The sequence below is a fragment of the Poromitra crassiceps genome, assembly GCF_964638095.1.
Source record: "Poromitra crassiceps genome assembly, chromosome: 5".
In the NCBI taxonomy this organism is placed as follows: Eukaryota; Metazoa; Chordata; class Actinopteri; order Beryciformes; family Melamphaidae; genus Poromitra; species Poromitra crassiceps.
Genome location: NC_139642.1, coordinates 40,947,147 through 40,967,464, shown reverse-complemented (window position 1 = coordinate 40,967,464; position 20,318 = coordinate 40,947,147). Strand labels below are relative to the sequence as shown.

Below are 20,318 nucleotides of genomic sequence, written 5' to 3'. Positions count from 1 at the left end.
TAAGAGCCGTATATGGGTGTATTTTCTTCTTCTAATACATCCATGGGTGGGAGGGGTGGGAGACGTCATGGAATACGTCATGGCACACATGCGCACTTCGCCTTGGGCCGCATGGTCAGGAAAACCAGGAAGAAAACCCCCCCATGATGGCTTCATGTGCCAGTGAGCAGCCTCCGTCCGAATGCATGGGTCGGCGTGGCTCGTCCCTTACAGTATCCAGTTCTTTTAATACATCCATGGGAAGGCCTCAGAATGTAATTAGCTCATTGAATAAAGCAGGATGAAGCTGAAATTCTGCCGCTAAAGGAGGCAAGTGGGATGCGACGCTGGGTGAGGGGGTCAAAGAGAGTGGGTGCCCCTTGGGGTAGTGGTGGGGATGCCAAAGAGTCGATTCAACAGGGTCTATGCTACGGGTGCGCCTGGCGTTGCCAAGCAAACAAAGATAACAACTTCACACATTTGTTGGTACTAAATATCTGAAATAATGGATTACCATCACAGTAAAACTGTCGCAGCAGCTTTCCTTCTTAATCTACATGTGGAGCAGAAAGACGGTGAAGAAGGCCTGTTGGGGGAAACGTTTGTTGCTGCTGCCCAGATGATCAATTAAACTTGTGAGAGGACATTTAGCGTGCTGGCTCGTTCTCTCTTCTAAAGAGCAGAAATAGCTCACCATGAATACACCCCTCTCTCTAGCTTTCAGGCTATGTGACATGCGGTGTGCTTGCAGCGTTCCAAAAAGTTGAGATGTCTTTATCTCAGTGAGCGATGGTCACGGTCGTAAAAAAAAAAGGCTCGACCGCATCACCTTTGTCACATATCTGCCGCGCACCCCTGTTGAAATGACTGGATTTTAGTGCGCAAAAGACACGACATGTGCCCAAAGAATTCCTTGCCTTCGCTTCTCTTTTCCGAGCTGCGACCAGCTAGCCCTCTACCTCCTCTGCCTGTAATTGGTCCAATTACATCTCAATCTATTGTAGCTGGAGGGAAGGGTGCTTGTTAAATCAGAGGGCTTTTGTAACATTATCCATCAGGAGTGACAGCATTTGATGGTCGTAATCAGATCGAATCATCCAAACTTGTGCTGTGCGCCTTATCTGCTTCTCTCATTAGGATATCTTAATTTCTCACAGCCTGTTGGTCCTAACAGCTTTCCACAGCCAGTAAATGAGTCATATCAATCAGTCATGCTGAGGAGCAAACGCAGCGTGAGGCCCGTTCTCAAGCAACCAGGAGGGAGATTCATTCACACACGCGTGTGAATCTATAAATACACACCAGCTCCGCTGCTCTGTCTCCCGCTCTCCCTCCCTCACTTTCTCTCCCTTTCTTTGTCTTTCTCCCTGTCTGTCTTTCTGACCGCCCCCCCCCCCCCACACCCCATGTGTCTTTCTCTGCAACACACACACACCTCACTGGAGGCTCCACTTCAGTCCATTCAAATCCTTCCTAATTGACACTCTGTGAGAAGAGGCAAGGATAACCCTGAGTGCACTTCACTGGGTATGCCAAGGCATTTTCCACAGCACATGAATGCTTCCCTGCACAGAGAAACATGAATATCGGCGTTCGCTTGCTTTCCTCCGGCTTTACGGCTCACGTGGCGCGGTCTCCTCGGGGGAAGCAACACATTTTATTTAAAGAACAAAAATTCAACGAGCTAAACGAATATTGCATTGGAAGCAATATTGTTTGAAAAGTAACAGCAGCAACAATGTCTCCAGAGGCATCCTGAGGATAATCCTGTGAAACAAACCTCTGGTAACCGTGGAGGAGGCTGCGTCTCAGCGGGACACCACGGCTTGCCGCACAGCTAGAGCATCACTAAGGAAGGTCAAGTCTGGGACTGTCTCTCTGTCTCTCTCTACCCGTCTCTCCCCCTCCTTGCTATTGAGTAAAAACCACCGCTGTGAGAGACAGACTTGATTAACGATGCATAGATTTCCCCCATCGAGAAACACAAGAAACTGTAGTGTGAGAGGATGCATGCAGTGCTGAGGTCACACACCCTGCTTTGTTTTTTTAACCAAAAATATGAGTAAATATAACTTTCAATATAGACCAGTGGATAAAAAGACAGCACTTTACATTCATCTCACAGTAGATAACCTTGTTACTGTAGGTTTTCTGAAAACAGCATTTTTTCCACCAATAACAGACGGCGATAATACAATTTATATAGGCTACTGTATATAGTATAAACCAAATAGCTGCCCAGATGTAAGAAATTGTTCAGTAGAGTGGCATGTGAATGCTGGCACTACAAAAAGATGCGATTGACCCTTACACACCCACACACCCACAGAGGCCATGAACAGATCCACATTCATCCACAATACCCTGGCCAACTCAAAGAGATACACACAATCCCCAGAGAAACCCAACCGTCTGCTTTCCCACACATGCATTTTCTAATAAGGGATATGTGCAGATTTTATAAAAACACTGTCGCACAATGGCGATGAATACATGAGCAAACACCAAGAGAGACAAGATAATAAATAATGAATTAGGTACTGATCTCAGGTATGAATGGCAAGTTCTCCAACAGAACCCCCCCAACCATAATTGCTTAAAAAAACAGAGTGCAACATTGAGCACCTTCGCCAGGGTAGTTGGGGAGTCGGGGGTGTCTTGCCTATAAGGCACACTGCCGGAAGGAGGAAGATTACTTTTGGCGCTCCCATTTTCTCAGCTGATGTGGCAATATGAACTGGTGACTTTCCAGGCACAAGCACAAGTGTTGCATAACTCAGTAATATTATTACTTTTGCCAGTAATGAGCAGAGTTATTACTTACTATTTACATTTCAGGAGTAATATTGAAGTTGTAAGCTGTTACATAGTGTCATCCTATCCAAATACCAGATTGAGGTTGAATTATTAACTGTATGACTGATTTCAAAATGAGATCCCTCCCAGTCACCCAATTAATTTTCTTCATAATAATTAGTCATTGTTGGTGCATGTAATTTTCTATTTTTGATTTTTAATTAGAATATTAAAGCTCTGCCACGCAAGATTTTTAGGTAGAAAAAAATTAAAATAAAAACAAAACCTCTTTATCAGACAAAAATCACAAAGAGGGCTCCAATCGAGAAGAGCTCCCATCCCAATCAATTGACACCCCTTCGCCCTACTTGCCTCCTAAACGAGCGATTGACCCGTAGAGATAAAACTGGCTGGTAAACACCAGCAGATGTGTGCAGTTTGCAGACGTCATGTTACAGGATTTCTGGATATTGAAGTTTTTCAGACAGCTCCCTCTCTCTGATGTTTGGAGGCACTAGATTCTTGCAAAATATGTCTCTAGTGCAGACTTGGACATACAGTGAGCTGAGTAGCTTAGATGAGAAATGGTAGAAAGCTTTCGTATTCTAATTACTTTGATTATCAAGCTACAGAATGATAAGATGATAATTGGACATCACCCAATTTGTTTACCTAAATCATTTAGTCCACAGACGAGGCAATTTAGTTATGCTGATTTTTTGAAGAGAAGTAACGAGCAGTGAAACAAATTAGTGGACTCAACGCATCCACCACCGATGTGTAGCACCCACCTGGGTGATGCACGGCAGCCAGTTTTGCACCAAATGCTCACCACACATCAGCTATCATGGTGGAGAGTTGAGGACTGAATGTGCCAATTAAGTAACGAGAGATGATTAGGTGGCCATGATGGAAGGAAGGCCTGTGTGTGAATTTAGCCAGGGGACCGGGGTTACACCCCTACTTTTGCTAAGAGTGCCGATGGGATCTTCAATGACCACAGAGTCAGTACCTCAGTTTAATGTCTCATCCAAAGGACAGTACTCACTCACAGGACAGAGTCCCTGTCTCTGCTCTGGGGCATTGGGGAGATTATTCATGAGAAGAAGAGGGAAGAGCACCTCCTATGGCCCATTTCCACCGCTCGTATTGACGCAGCTCCGCCCGGCTCGACTCGTAGCTTTCCACCGGTCAAAAACCGGGTTGAGTCGTACTATTTCTACTAGTACCACCTCTGTCGAGGTTCCAGGGCTGTGATGTTTGTGTTTGTACCATACGGTGACGTGAAAATGCAGATGACCGATTGGTCAGGCAATCGGTCATCAGTTTACTGTGTCTCTGGATACTGTCAATGCTGGATACCAGTTTAGTGGCACTTACCTTCTCTTGTGTGTAACGTTATTTCCCTAACTCACTTGTTATTTCCAGCCGTCTTTTGTCTTGCTGGCTTCAGCTCTGGTTAAATCAAATCGATCTCCTTGCTCAGCCTTAACATTATGGTTGTTTTCAATTGTTTTGAGAGAGAAAAGTCCGCGGAGCCGCGGGGTTTCCTGGCGACTGGCTTCTAGCCTGGGTAAACCCAGCCTCCACGTGACCTCTATGTGCTATCAGTCACGAAGAGTCTGGCTGGGCTATTCAGAGCGATTTCTCACGCGAGGCGAATTCAATCGCAGAATTGCAGCCAATGAGTGACGGCGTGACTGCCAACATCAGCTCCTGCCGTGATCTGCCCATCAGAGAGTGCGATTTGTCAGTGATGTGCAACAGCTGCAGCGGCTGCAGCACTACTAGCCATTAGCATTTGGTCTCTCAAGAGCATAGCTACAGAGCTAGCTATGGCTATGCAGGGAAAGAACTACATTGAGGAAATTCAAGTGAAAACAGCCGTCAGTTCGGTTGTAGCAGAAATAGACTCAGTCACTGCAATTAAACCAGAACAAGAGCGTGCACTAGTGGAGTTTCTCGGGGGGAAAGATGTGTTCGCCGTTCTCCTGACTGGATTTGGGAAAAGTTTGATTTATCAACTGGCTCCGTTGGTGATGAAGACGATTTTTCCCACCAAGAACCCTATTGTTATTGTTGTCTCGCCGCTAAATGCGCTAATGGAGGACCAGATACGCGACACTTCTAATCTGGGAATCAAGGCGTTGCAGATCAGTGGGGAGAATGATAAAGATGAGGACTTAATACATAGACGCTGTGAGCTTGTGTATGCAAGTCCAGAGGCCTTGATGAAAACAAAGTGGCGAAATATCTTGGCATCGGATGTCTACCATCAGAACCTCGTGGGGAATGTTATCGACGAGGTACACGTCACCCACAAATGGTAAATACAAACTAATTGTATTTCAAGATCTATAGATTAACGTTATGAATGTTTTAGATTAATGTTATAAATGTTTGAGGCTCTAAGGTTTTTCTTGCAAAACCTGCAAAAATCGTTCACATTGGTGGTAGCCATCGCGTGCTAGCAGTACTGAATGTCTAGTGTTAGCTCCTTTGCTAATAATAAAGGGCGCAGAGTGATGACGCCATCTGTTGCACTGTGCATGTGCTCTGTGTGCCTAAGCTGGTTGGCTGATGGAGTGGTCTATCAAGGGAGGTACACCCGCCCCTCCCCGTCCGCCAGAAGTCGCTGTGAATAGCCCAGCCTCCAGACTCTTCGTGACTGATAGCACATAGAGGTCACGTGGAGGCTGGGTTTACCCAGGCTAACTGGCTTCTCTTCTCCCTGTAGCGTAACCCCCGTCCTCTGCTATGCGTTGCAGTGCGCAAGCATGTAAATAACAAAGAAATATCCAATCTCCTAGCCGATGGTCTCATTTGCTCACGTAAACCAGTTTAAAAGTTCTGTTTAGGGGTTTAATTTTAATGTTACAAACGGAGGGTGGAGGGCAGATATGCGGCATCGCTATGACGACCAGTTGTGGGCGGAGTGCAGATTGAGCGAGTACTTCTTGCGGTGGAAGCAGAGACTACTTCAGGTCGAGACAAGTAAAGCCGAGTTGAGACGAGCCGGACTATGCAGTACCATGTGGTGGAAATGAGCCACTACTGGTCCTCCAACACCACTTGCGGCACCATCCAAGGACTGACCACAGTCAGACCTGCTTAGCTTCGCCAGCGATTTAACACAGGAACCACGGTGCCTCCATTGCTTCAAAATATCCTACATACTCCTCTTGTTTAGCGGCACCTCAATACAATTTATTCAGTTTTGCATTTGTGGGACTTGACCGTCACCTTGATATGACATGTGTGTAAAACAGCCTTGATAAATAAGCATCATCCTGTGTCGTCGTATATTTAACAATTTCTGTGTGAGTTTGAGAATTCAGTAGTTTTTCTTCCCTCCGACATCAAATACCAAGATGTCACTGTTTGTTTTCCGATGTTTGAGTACATATGGGTGAAATGAAATCCCAACCGCAACGTAGCAGAGCAAAGAACTACTACTGCTACTGTGTGGCTGATGTAACCGTAACCAATCATGGAGGGAAATGGTCAAAAACATGTCTGCAAAAGAGGGCATTTTAGCCCAAGGCCTTCACTCTTCCCAACAGCCTAAGGAGGCAGATAACCCTGCTGGGACACTTTTGTGTTGCTGGGAAAGCAGCAACATCTGATTTAAGAGCGTCTGACTGTTTGGGGGAAAGTCAAAACACAGTGTTGAATTCAAACTGAAAAAAGAACCTTTACTTTGTTACCCCTTTTTTTCACCTAGCTAATTAGCTAGTATTCTCTGAACCTACGAACACTTAAAGACTACATTTTCTATTTCTTTTTGGACTCTACTTTTTACATTTTCAACTCTCTTCCCTGATCTTAGGATCATTTAAAAGCTACATTTTTGTATTCCTTTTGTTTGGCTCCTTTTTACATTTTCAATTTTCTGTTCTTTTGTAAATTTTATTTCCATAATAAAACAGAGTTTCATAATCTGAAACTCTGTAAATGGTTTAGCCCGGCATCTCTCGGCCTGTCTCGGAGGGGAGTCCCCGGATGGGGTCCATAGCTGGACCCCTACAGTACATCGGCCTCACAAGGTTCCTCCTCAGCCAAGTCACTGAGGCAATCCATGTGGCAATCCATGTGGTGGATTGCCACCATGGTGGAAAGGTTTTCTTGCGTCCACTGCCCCACGCCTTATGTGTGTGGGGGCGGGGGCCGGGGGCATCGGTGCTCTCCATCACTGGTCGAGGGCTGCCGGTAGGTTTAGAATAGCTTAGGTAGGCGATAGATTAGCTACAGCCTAACTATAGGCTGACCTGTTATAGTGTTCAGGCAAAGATCAGACTAGAGCAGAATAGGACAGGCTACTAGGCTGTAGATTAGCTAGATCCCCTATGTCCCAGTTAGCTCTGGTTAATGTCTAGAGTAGTCAGTTTGTCTGATCTTCTCCCGCCCCCTCTTTCTCTTTCCCCCTTCCCCTGCTCCTTCCCCACTTCTCCCTTCCTGTTCTCTCCTCTCCCACATTTCCCATTCCCCCCCACCTCCTCTTTCCATGCTCTTTCCTCCCCCACATCCCACCGCTCTCCCCCCTCCTTCTCCTGCTCTCTCCTCTTTCTCCCCTCCCCTCCTCTGCTCCTTCTCCTTCTCCTCTTCTCCCCAATTTCCCCCATTCCCTGCCACTTCCTGCTCTCCCCTCTCTCACATTCCCCCTGCTCCCCCTCCCCTGCACCCTCCCACCTCTCCTTCTCTGTTCTCTCCTCCCCCACATTTCCCATTTTCTCCCCACCTCCTCCCTCTCCCTGCCCTCTCCTTCCCCACATCCCCCCGCTCTCCCTCCCTCCTCCCCTCTCCTGCTCTCTCCTCTTCTCCCACTACTCTAAAGCATAGTACACATTCTACTCCAAAGCATGCCACCCATTCTATCCCCTCCCACTATTCTGCCACTATTTAAAGCATGGCACCCATTCTACCCTAAAGCGAGGCACCCATAAGCTCTACATGTGAACATGTGTTTATTTGGCAAAGGGACTCACTACTAAAGGCTTGCAGCCAATTAAATTAAGCATAGTTTGGCTGCTAAGAAATCGACATACAGTATGTCCGTTTGCAAGATGTGTGTCTATATTTCTCTATCATATAATTGTTCGATGTGTTATTATTACTACTGTAATTTGTTACTGTTGTGTCAGCTAGCCCTCCTTTCCCTGTTCTCTCCATAGTCTCCCATACTCCTCTATACTCCCATACTCTTCCATACGCTCTCCCCTCTCCCACATTTCCCATTCTCTCCCCACCTCCTCCCTCCCCCTGCTCTCTTCTCCCCCACACCCCCTCCACCCCCCCCCTTCCCCTCTCCTGCTCTCTCCTCTTGCTCCTTCCCCACCTCCTATACCCTCCAACATTTCCCATTCCCTCCCCACCCCATCACTCGCTCACATTCCCCCTGCTCTCCCCCCTTCTCCTGCTCTCTCCTCTGCTCTATCCTTCATTTCTATATTTCTCTATCAATTGTTCAAAATGTTATCTTATTCTGTAATTTGCTACTGTTGTGTCAGCTAGAATTAGCTAGACATATTTTCTGTGAAGCCCTCTGAGACATGCTTGTGAATTAGGGCTATACAAATAAACTTGACTTGAGCATCGTATAAAGCAACGCCAAGGACAGACACCTCACACTGAATAATGAAGCAAAGTGAAATGTAAAGGTGACTGCCAGGCTATTGAAATGCCTCCACTTAAAAAGAAGGCATCACAAAAGGAATGTCAGCAGGGACCAGTGATGGCCTTCACAGAACTGTATGAAAGCTTGCCTTTCTCCTCGTTTGCATTTGTAGAGAAAATATTTACTATTCTAATTGATCGATTATCATGCTTTCATGTGCTTCCCATGTTAGGGTTCATGACTGGCATGCATAATCACAATATCCTATTGTTCCTGAGGCCCACTTAGAGTATACAATATCCATACAAACACCATCCTCATGAGACGATACTAGGAGGGGGAGGCTTGCAGGTGGCTGTGCTTGCAGATAAGCCTGGTTAGTCTGACCCTTGTCAGAGAACTGACTGCAGGTACAATTAAGGAAAAACTGAAATATAATCAGCGCTGCTTTACAGAAAGCAAACAAGACCTTCTTCAATTTGATAAGCCCCCTCAAAGCTCCTATGAAAATAGCAGCAAGTAAAGAGAGCAGAAGAGACTCTGCAGCACTCTCCGTATTTAAACAGCAAAATAAATAAAAATAAATGTGTGACTGTACAGTAATTGTCTACATTTACAAGTGTATCCCTCCACGGATGTTACTTATGAATGTATAACTGTGTTCATGAAGGTCTATTTCATCTCAAAGGTATAGAATACAGTATGTTAATTTGCAAACAAATGGGTTTTACTGCATATATCCTTCTTGGGAGCAACACAAGCACACTCCACACAAGAGGTCAGCCTGCAGGATCAGCAGGACAGCCGCAGAGCCAATCTACTGAGGTCAGGGTTGAGTACCTTGCTTTAGGCTGTTTAGCTTTGGGGACATCAAACAAATATTTCCTCCAACCGACGCCTGACTTCTGGCTTCCAGCAGAGAAAACTATTGGCCAGCCTCTCTTGCCATAGGCTAAATTGGTTGGTCCAGCAGAGTTTTATGAGGGCAGCTCTGCTTTACAGTATAGTACAGTGCAGGATTATCAAAGAGGTGAAATTAAATCAAATTGCCATGTTAATTTATTTTAAACCATGTATAGTAATAGATAATAACTTTTATTTCTATAGTACCATTCTTAACAGTGTGACAAAAGCACTTCACAAAACAAACACAAAATACAGCAGTAAAACAGAATAAAAATGCAAAGAAAGATCAGAAAACAGAATAAAAAAGAAAAAGAATTAATCAGTGCAGCGAAATGACAGAAAAACAAAATTATATATTTTTTTCTTATGTAAATGACCATATGCATATAAACACAATGGGCAATTATCGAGGTGAGAAAAGAACGAAAAGAGTGCCGTTAAGTCTCGCTGGAGCTAACGATGCTCACTGTATGTTCATTAGGTGCAAACAGCTGCGCTCAGTTCACGTGTTCACCAAAATACAGTATGAGCTTGTTCAATGAACGTCGCTCTTTTAGTGCGTTGATGCAAAACACTGCTTGTGGGTGTTGTATTCGTACGTGTCTATCATGTGTACCTGTATTTCTTTTCTTTTCTGATTCCTGCCCCCCATTTTCTCCCCAATTGTACTTCGTCAATTTCCCCCCCTGCTGCCCGGGTCACTGCTCCACCCTCTGTCGATCTGGGGAGAGCCGAGATTAGCACCATGCTTCCTCCAACACATGCGCAGTTGCCAGCCGCTTCTTTTCACCGACAAAGCCGGAGGTAACACTGGGGTGCGAACCTGCGAACCTCAGGGAATCTACCGCTACACTACCTGAGTACCTGAGCACACCCTCTTTCATTGTATTGTTGGTGCATTTGTGTTTGAGATGATTCCTCTCAAGGGGTTTTCCCTCATAAAGTTCAATATCTGCTTCAAAGCTTTTTAAAAGATTCAAATGCTTAGCAATAGGCCCGGCTCCTAACATGCCCTTTCACTCTCTTGATCCTTCATCGCTGCTGTGAAAGCAAATGTTTTCTCTCCATTTGTAGCATATACAGTAGTTTCATTACCCACAGTAATGAAGGCCTACGGTGTCTGCAAGAGCTGCCAGTGGGTGGGTGGGGGGGGGATAAAGGGCAAGAAGAGGACTGTGATTGGACAGAAGTAGAGAGTCTTACCTGGATCCACTTATCGGGAATGGCCATAGCCAGACGGTAATCAAAACCAAGTCCTCCCTCTGCCACTGCTCGGCAGAGAGCAGGCATCCCTGACACGTCCTGTGGAGAAGCCACACAATTTCATATTATATTTTCTCTTTGTGTGCACAAGCTTCTTCCCCGGGAGTCAGCCTCAGCATTTCCATCTGCATTGTATGATGCTCTAAGATTACATCATTACTACTAGACAACCCACAAATTAATGGGGAATACGCACAGTCCATGGAGAGCATAGTCGGATAGCGCCACCTACTGGCAACACAAAAAGCGGTTTATCTCGTGAACCGTTCGTCCGTGCGATTTCAAACTTGGCGGGTGCCCTGCTTTGAAACCGATGGGAGTGCAGTGCCGAAGTTTGTGCAATTCGGACACACGCATAGTCATAGCTCCACCTACTGGCATCACAAAAAGCCTGTTTGTCCGATCGACTTCAAACTTGGGGAGTGCACTGCCAAATTCCATGCAATTCAGATGTGCATAGTCGTAGAGTCACTGTGTGTTCGTCCGATCAACTTCAGAATGGCGGGTGCACTGCTGGAGACCAGAGAAAATTCAGTGTCAGAATTCATGCAATTTGACCAATCAGAACACGGCTTTCACATATCTTGAGAAACCGTTTGTCCGATCAACTTCAAACTTGAGGAGTGCGCTGCTGGGAACACAACTGACTGCAGTGCCGCATTCCGTCCAATTTGGACACGTAGTAAGAGTGCCAGCAATCTGGGAACCCAGAGTCTATTTCGGCATGTAAATAGACTCCGGGACAGCAGTACCTTTTTTTTAGGCTTCCTGTACAGCGCAAATCTTCTGCCCCGGGTTGAAATTTGGGAGAGCATGATGTGTGAATGGGGGGAAGGGTGACGGGCACTGCACTAGTTTCAAAAGTAGCAAAATCCCATTTACTTGTGCATTATTCCTTAATTATACCAATGAATACTTAAGCAAGCCATTACTAACTATTAAGTGCTTCATTAGTAATAGCTTTGTGTGTGTGTGTGTGTGTGTGTGTGTGTGTGTGTGTGTGTGTGTGTGTGTGTGTGTGTGTGTATGTGTGTGTGTGTGTGTGTGTGTGTGTGTGTGTGTGTGTGTGTGTGTGTGTGTGTGTGTGTGTATGTGTGTGTGTGTGCGTGCGTACCTCTGCGATGGTGATGCAGTCAGGATAAAGGGTGTGCAGAATGTGATTGGCAAGCATCAGGTAAACCAAAGAGGCTTCGTCCACCTGTAGACCAAAGTACTCGCTGTAGTCCCCCGAGAAGCCTGACCCTGAGGAGGAAAACACCCATGTTGTCAATAATCATTTCATACACAACCTAAAACTTTCTCTTTTTTTATCAAAAGCATAACATAAATCACCGACAGACAAACAATAAACACAGAACAAACTGTGCGTAACCGTATGAATAATTTAATGTATTTTTCTTGTCAAGTTTATGAATGTTTTCAGGTCTCTCTTGAAAAAGAGATTTGGGCATCTGGGTAGTGCAGTAGTAGAAAAAAAAAGAAGAAAAAAAAGAAGAAAAAAAACCTAAACTAAATTTGTACCACTGTTCCTTCAGAAGTTGTAGTTGTCACAGACTGTGTTACATAGTTGATTGCTCTATTGCTGACAAAAATGTGTTATTGTAAGTCGCTTTGGATAAAAGCATCTGCCAAATGACGTAACGTAAATGTAAATGTAGATTCCCTGCCTATCAACACAAGGGTCGCAGGTTCATGCCCCCATGTTACCTCCGGCTTCGTCGGGTGTCCATACAGGCACAATTGGCCGTGTCTGTGGGTGGGAAGCCGGATGAAGTGTATGTGTCCTGGTTGCTGCTGCTCTAGTGACTCCTCTGGTCGGTCTGGGTGCCTGTTTGGGGGGAGGGGAAGTGGGGGGAATAGTGTGATCCTCCCACGCACTTAAGGAAGGCAGAGGAAAGGATGATTGACGTCTTCGAGCTGTGGCTGTGGAGACGAGTACTGAGAGTCAGTTGGAAGGAGAGACGGACAAATGACTGGGTGAGGGCGAAAGTGGGAATAACTGTAGAGCAAGGAATGCTGGAGGAAGTAAAGAAGAGGAAGCTGAGAAAATATGACCACTGGAAAAGACGAGGCGACAGCCTAGTGTTGGCAACAATAGAGAGAGAGGTGTGCGCGAAAGGACGACGGGGGAGAAGGAAGACAGAATGGATAGACAACATCAGAGACTGGAAAGGAGATCTGGAATCTGCAAGATAGGCTGCCATCGAAAGGAATGCCCACGGCCCATCATAGGACTAAGGCAAACTGAGCAGAGCTGAGCCCACGCACTACGTCCTGCCGGTGAAACCTACTTGCTGTTAGGTGAAAAGAAGCGGCTGGGGACTGCACATGTATCGGAGGATGCATGTGGTAGTCCAGTGGTTCTCAAACGATTTTTACGAATGTACCCCCTTTCAGACATGTACTCCTTTCACCAGCAGAAAACATTTTGGGGGAAATGTATTATAAATAATTGTATCTGCATGTTATTTGGAGTAAACATGAACATTAAAATGGGTTGGTCAAATAAGTTTGTATTAATACTTTTACTATATAGTGAGAAACATGGGCTTGTGCTTCACGTGTGGTAGGAGGTAACTGCAGTGATCAGGGAGGTAACTGCAGTGATCAGGCTCTATTCCAGGCACTGCTCTTTGCTTCATTTTGGTCATTATACTTAAGCCCCAAACACACTGGGAGCATCTGACGCTCGCGTTTTGAAGCCCACCCGTTGTTTTAAATGGCCGAACGCACACCAAGAGCGCGTATCAAATGAGGCACGTCAATTAACGCTTTCTGTGCGTTTGGGGCTTTACAGTATACTTACTGTACATATGTGATCAAAAATGTTTAATGTAGACAATCACGACATTTGAATGGTTAGATTAAAGTTGCACTTTTAAAAATCAATTTTTAAAAGCAGTTTCAGACTATCTGTGATCATCGCATCATAACTAGACTCCGTGTTGAGTGGCTCCCACAATAGTTGCTCAAATCCTCCCAATCAGGCATGTTTGCAGCATTTGAACTGGAAAGCCTCCAGTTAGCAGGTTGAATTTGACTAGAGAAGCTGCTCGTGATCCAGTATTTTGGCTGTTGCCTGTAGGAATTACTCTTCAAATTTATTGAATAAAGAGCCCTTTTACTGTCCTAAATTACAGTACATGTATTTGCAAAACATCATGAAGAGCTTTTTTCCTCATCCTGAGCTTAAGTATATTTGAAAACAAAAGCATGAAATCTGAATCCAGGTTAATACACTAGAGTAAGGCCACTGGCAACATTGTAACCTCATGTTACTTCACTGAAACATGCCGTGAAGATAAGGAATTGCAGTGCCATAAGGCTTGCCCTGCTGGTTTGGGATCATTCAGTCCTGGCAGCCAAACTCCTGTCTAATGCTAATACATACTGCACTATGGGACGTGTTTGAAGGAGAAGACAATGATCCGCTCTACACTCACTGTTATAGAATGGAATTTACCACTCCTCATCCGCTATATAATTATAACAGCTTATATAAACCAAATGAAATGAAACCAAGAGTCCAGGAAGTGTCTTATAAAAGTATGTCACAATTTTACATACGCTTTATAGGCAAAGGAAAAGAGGAAAGGCAGAGAGGAGGGGGGGAGAGGAATGTATGTGCGCTGCTGCAGTCTGACTGGGAGACTGTTGCACTGTCCAAGGTTTCAGCAAAAGGGAGAAATCCTCAATGCCACTGGGGTGAATGTATGTGTGAGATGTCACTAATAATAAGTCATACCATTAATTATGCGTATGCAATTATAATGATAGCTTATTGATTAGGAAATGCCAATGGAACTTCAATTTTCTACAACACTCACTATGCAGTCCTGATGCACACAGCTGTTGAAATGTGCTCTGTATATAATAAAATATATGTGTATTTGGATATAAACTAGCCTTACCAATGCCATGGTGGTGGTACAGCATCGAGGTCACTCCATCAAACCTGAAGCCATCAAAGCGGTACTCCTCCATCCACCAGCGCAGGTTTGACAACAGGAACCTCAGTACTTCCCAGCTAGCGAAATACACACACACACACACACACACACACACACACACACACACACACACACACACACACACACACACACAGTCAAGGTCAGATAAACAAGATGCTGTGAATTATTCACACATCTCATCACGCGGGTTAGGCACCAGAGATTAATTTTCAGCGCTACGGGACATTCACATATTGATACCCAAAGCTCCATTATGTGGGAGATGGAGTGTGGGTGACAGGAGATGGTGTTTTCATTAACTACACTATAGAGGGGAAGCTGTCCCCGATGTGTCCAGTTGTCAGCACTGTCAGGATGAGAAATCAGTGCCTTACAGCACACAGCTAAGTTCTCTGATTTCCATCAGACCACTTGCACACGACCATTCGCTAAGTGTTTAGTATGGCCAGCACTGTCCCTGTGCGTTTCAACGGATAGGATTTCATGCTACACTTGAGTAAACAAACACCATGCAGGAGAATTGAGTTCCCTCTCCTGAGGATAAGATCAGTCATACGCTTCTACTCGCTCTGGCCTCCATCTCCAGCGTGTGCGTAGCTCCTCTGTCCAACCAGCAAGAGGACAAAGACTCTGGATAAAACCAGGGGAATGGAGACCCTGTCTGAATCCCAAAGAGTAACTTGTGTGCTGTAGCCCATTCTGTGCTACAAAAGGATGTGATTGAAGTGCTCTCTTGTCTGTTGGCTGGCCTGTGTTGGTGAGGACTAAAGGAGGAGGATGCCATACATGGCCAAGTCGCCTAACCTGGGGTGGTTGAGGATGGCAGAGTCATCTGGATCTGAACGTCAACGTACACTGCACACCACACCTTCAACCGTTCAAAGGCATGTTGCCATGGAAACGTCAGTTAAAATGCAAGATTTGGTGCCTCTATGCGGTGTGTGCAATGCACACAAAATGAAACATTGTACACACGGAGGCCATATTTGAAAAGAAGCAGTCAAGCACAGAGGAAGTGAGGCACATGCCACATTCATGACACTGATTGACTCTGAACTGCAGCTTACCGTATGCATAAGCTGAAACATGCAATTGCGATGCTGTCTGTACACTGTATGAAGCTGGGGAAGGCTGGTGGAAAGAGTATATAATGTAACCTCTCAAATTGTTAAAATATATATTTGATACACCGCCTGAATGAACAAACAGCAAAGGATTATTTATACATGTACGCATTATAGCATAACAAAATCCCTTTTTTTTTTTTTACTGTAAGAATTTCGGTAAGCCATAGCACAAAATGCATTTGGATGTGCTGTATTCTGTGCACCATATCTCAGGGCTGGGTGACCCCAGCGCTGTTTGACAGGTGTGAAGCTGCATGTTACATCGACGCCTCCTCTTTCCCCAGAGGTAGAGCACAAGGGAGCGGGCTATGATCCGATAGAGCAGCCCGGCTGGGTGGTCACGCGGCCCCTGTGATAAATAGATTAGGTCCTCCACTCCGCTGCACAGAGCCAACAAAGGCTCAAACAAAATGTATCCTCACGGGACGGAGATAATAGCCAGAGAGAGCCAGAGGCCCAAGATGAAACCATACTGCCACTTTGGGAGCCGCACCGCCATTCATCATCAAGTCCAATTACACTGAGAAAGTTAGATCTCTATACCTGATGCAATACGCTGCTTATCTACGCAGTTAAATGAAGTTATCATTCTGTCAGCAGTGTTGGTACAACAGCAAATTACATCTTACACTGTCCTCATGCAAAACCTGACCGAGGAAAATGTGGCTTAATGGAGTAAAGCTCTTATGTTGCTGCTTGTGGAGTAAGATCAGATAATCCATCACACTTGCTGTTGCTTTACCTGCAAGCGGCTACACTCTGCTGACTGAACAAGCATCAGCAAGTCAATCCAACTACTGTAACATCTACGGTGTTTAAGCCAATCGGCTTTGTCTGCTCCAGTTATGTTGCTGCTTAGAGCGGACTTCCCGTGGCCGTCTCAACATGAGTGCGACGTTATAGAACTTATGTTGAGCTGCCGGCCAGTGGCACAGATACCTGTAAATATGCCGTGTTTCTTGAAGTGGATTTTGCATAAGAGGTCAAGGTAACTTGTCATGGTGGCAGAGAGGAAGATTTAAGTCCCTGTTTTCACAACATCACAGGTAAGCTGCAGATAAGAGCAGATAAATTGAGGAAGCTGACAGGTCATTCCACAAGAAGTGTGATGCTCAAACAACGACGCGTGACAGGCTGATGGATGCTGTGAGACAGGCTGATGGATGCTGTGCGTTTGTTGGACCCCGAAAAGGACAAATAAGGTGCCTCATTTAACGCATTTCAAACTTTCCGCCAATCCCCACAAGTGTTAATGCGTCACACACAACCACACACATTGATGAGAATGACACCTGCAATCAATTCACTTTATTGGTTGAAGGCCCAGCCCAATCCGATTTATTTATTTGTCTGTTTACGTATTTATTTATTCGTTAAAAATCTTTAAAATGTGAAAGCATTATAAACAACTGTGATCCAATCAAATAGACTGTGGGGTCATCTTGAGGCACAATCTGGTCGCTACATTTTATGAAATGAGTCTTAAGCAAACCCGTTGTACTTGTCTAACCTTAACCAAAGTGTTAGCTTCCTACTGTAGCCCTAACTGATGTTTTAGTTGCCCAGAAATTAATCTTTGATGAAGCATTTGAGGATCACAAATGGGTGTATTGGGTAGCTTTGGGTTGTATTATTTGTGTTGTTGTATATTATGTTAATATTGGTTTTGTTATGTATTATGTATTATGTTTTTGTCTTAGTTTGCTTTAGAATTCTGTTGTAGTTCAGGTTGAATTACTAGTTTTGTTCTCTATTTATTGTAGTTATGGGTTTAATTTTTTGTTTTGTTTTGTGTTGTTTTAATCTTGTGATGCATTTTGTCAATATGCATTATGTCAATGTAAACTTACTAGTTATTATGTTGTATGCATCATGCCATGTTTTAATATATTTTAGGACCCCAGGAAGACTAGCTTTCACTATTGTGATAGCTAATGGGGATCCAATAAAACAATAAACAATAAACATGAAAATGGCGTGACTACTAACAGAAAGCTCTTTTCGAAAATTATTTTTCATGGAACTTTTCTGCTGTTCATCAGCCAGTTTTAAGGGGCTGAGGGGGCATGGTGGTGCAGTGCTGCTATGTTCCTGCCCACTGGCTCCATCCAGCACCTACTGGAAGCACTACAGGCAGCTCCAACCACACGCCAAACTCACCTAGAGCTAAGCTGAGCTCATTAGCTGGCGTTCACCGGAGGAAAAGACAACCTACTTCTCCCCTTGCTGTGCGGCTTGCTGGGGAAAGGGAATTCACTCGTGGACTGGGTACTAAAGACTGGAATTACTGGGTTTGGGAGCTGGTGAGATGTGAACTCGCCAAAGTGGAAATAAACAAGTCAAAGAAAAGCAGATGCTCCAAAGGGAGATAGCCTTTGTTTTTTACCCCCTTTCTGGATGGGTTCTGCTCTGTTTCTTCAAAATAAATGCTCCAGGCCGTTTATCAGCAGGGACCTGATTCTTTTGCCTTCACAGGTTTGATTATTGTGAAATCACACTGGTCTCGCTGTCTATCCATTCTACTGCCCACGGTGTAGAAAAGCATCGGGGGAACCAGAGAGAACGACATGCAGCAAAGGACATGAGTTGGAGTCAAGCTCACAATACTGCAAATACATGCTATGCACTGTAGCCTGCTGAGCCACAAGGCCAACCCACCGGCTACGCGGCCTGATAATCTAGTTTGGTGGGACTCCGGGCCGGTGTTGTGTTGTGTGTGTAAGGTCTGTGTGTGTTTTGGGCTTTTATTTTGAAGGTCTGTGTGTGTTTTGGACTTTTATTTTGAAGGTTCTGTGCTTTTAATTGGAATCGCGGGCTCGCCTGTCCCACAGTTCGCCGAGCTGGCCCTGCAGCTCGCATTATGCAGCTCGGCGTCGCCCTGGCTGCTCCTTGATGGCATACTTCAGGGATGCTGGATCACCTGTCCTGGAGCTGGCAACATACAGCTGTACATGGTTGAAGACGGTGGTCTGAAGCCAGACTCCCACTTCTTTCAGTATCTGCCCCTGGGACTTGATTTTGCTCTTACAGTATGACATCACTGATGACATCATCAGTGGGACTCTTATGATATCACTGATGGATTCACAACACTTTTATGACATCACTGATGACATCACTGATGATTGTGTGTGAGTGTGTGTGTGTGTGTGTGTGTGTGTGTGTGTGTGTGTGTGTGTGTGTGTGTGATGTCACTGATGTCAATTTATGACATCACTGATGACATCATCACTGGGACTTTGTGTGTGTGTGTGTGTGTGTGTGTGTGTGTGTGTGTGTGAGAGAGAATTTATGACATCACTGATGTCATCAGTGGGACAGACAGACAAAGCCCTAGGTCCCTTTCACAGTATAGTGTGTAGAGAGCTAGAGAGAGAGAGAAACCTCACTTCCTGCTTCAGCACTGTACCAGAGATTTTCATCCGCCATTTATTTTCCCATAGAGATTTCGTAAAATGCTTATAAAAATAGTTTTACTTGTTCAAACCAAGCAGTTCAGATATATTTAGAAACAGGAGAGATGGTGTAACATTTCACTCGGACCAAAACGTAAAAAAATTAAAAGTTCTATGGTCTCTCCCGATTCTAAATAGCTGAATCGTTTGGTTTGACCAAGTACAACTATTTTTCATAAGCATTTTACTAAATGTTTATGGGAAAATAAACAGCGGAAGAAAATCTCTGGTACAGTGCTGAAGCAGGAAGTGACGTTCACTTTGCCTCTCTCTCTCTCGCTCTCTCTCTCTCTCATACATACCAGTATAGATAGATAATATATAGATAGATTAGATAGATAGAAAGATAGATAGATATATAGATAGATAGGAAAAATGTACGTGTACGTGCTAGATGTATAGACCAATAAAAAGAAAGAAATTTGAGTTGTTATGTCATTTAGATTAGATTTAGGCTCACACTGTCTAATCTAGGTCTTTTTTATGAGAAGGCCATTAAGGTTTAGAGCCTATATAGAGAGAGACTAAAAATGATGGCACCATCAGTGGTATTTGCGGTCATGCCATACATTCAGGAAGCAAATGTATTTAATATTATTTGAGACCTCACAGAATGTACATACAATCTAGGTCAGTGCTATAGTGCTAATCTCATTTGTGGAATGTCTATAGACTCGCTTTGGTCAACATTCATTCAGGATCAACCCCCTCGCCCCAAAGGCACAAAATAATTCCTAGGCCCCTCATCTGCATATCTGCAAAAACAACAATTTGAATGTAACGATATGCGTATGGAATAATCTTGTCAATGAGAAAATGATGTCATTGGTCATCAAACACACAACACATTTCTCAGCATGAGAAGACGTACAGGAGTTGAAAAGATCTTCTGACCACTAAAGCCTGGCCTCGGGCCTATAATCCATATCTTAAAAATTCACACAAATATTGATGAAAAATGGATGCAAATGATCCAGTGGGAGATGGGGGATTACTGATTGAGCCAACATCAAACCTCTCAGAAGTCTCACATCTGAAGGCCCTGATCTACAGAAAGGCTTGGCTTCACCAGCTGCCAGAGAAGATGGCTGCCTGCTTCCTCCAGAACCAATCATTCAGTCACTGTCTCAGGGTGACCTTGCCCTCTTGGCAAGAGCTTATTAAAGATGTAGCAGCGAACCAATAACACAGGCCTTGGATACTCCCC

At 44.7% G+C, this 20,318-nt stretch overlaps 1 protein-coding gene across 1 annotated transcript in view; it reads right to left on the bottom strand.

Annotated features, from left to right (window-relative positions):
- LOC310776866 (1,4-alpha-glucan-branching enzyme-like) overlaps window positions 1-20,318 on the bottom strand; it is a 105,265-nt gene that overhangs the window by 48,167 nt on the left and 36,780 nt on the right. The window contains exons 8-10 of the mRNA XM_083637069.1: window positions 14,470-14,585; window positions 11,673-11,800; window positions 10,499-10,597 (exon numbers count right to left, since the gene is read on the bottom strand). Coding sequence (XP_083493195.1) covers window positions 10,499-10,597; window positions 11,673-11,800; window positions 14,470-14,585 — 343 coding nt within the window. The remainder of the gene's footprint in view (window positions 1-10,498; window positions 10,598-11,672; window positions 11,801-14,469; window positions 14,586-20,318) is intronic.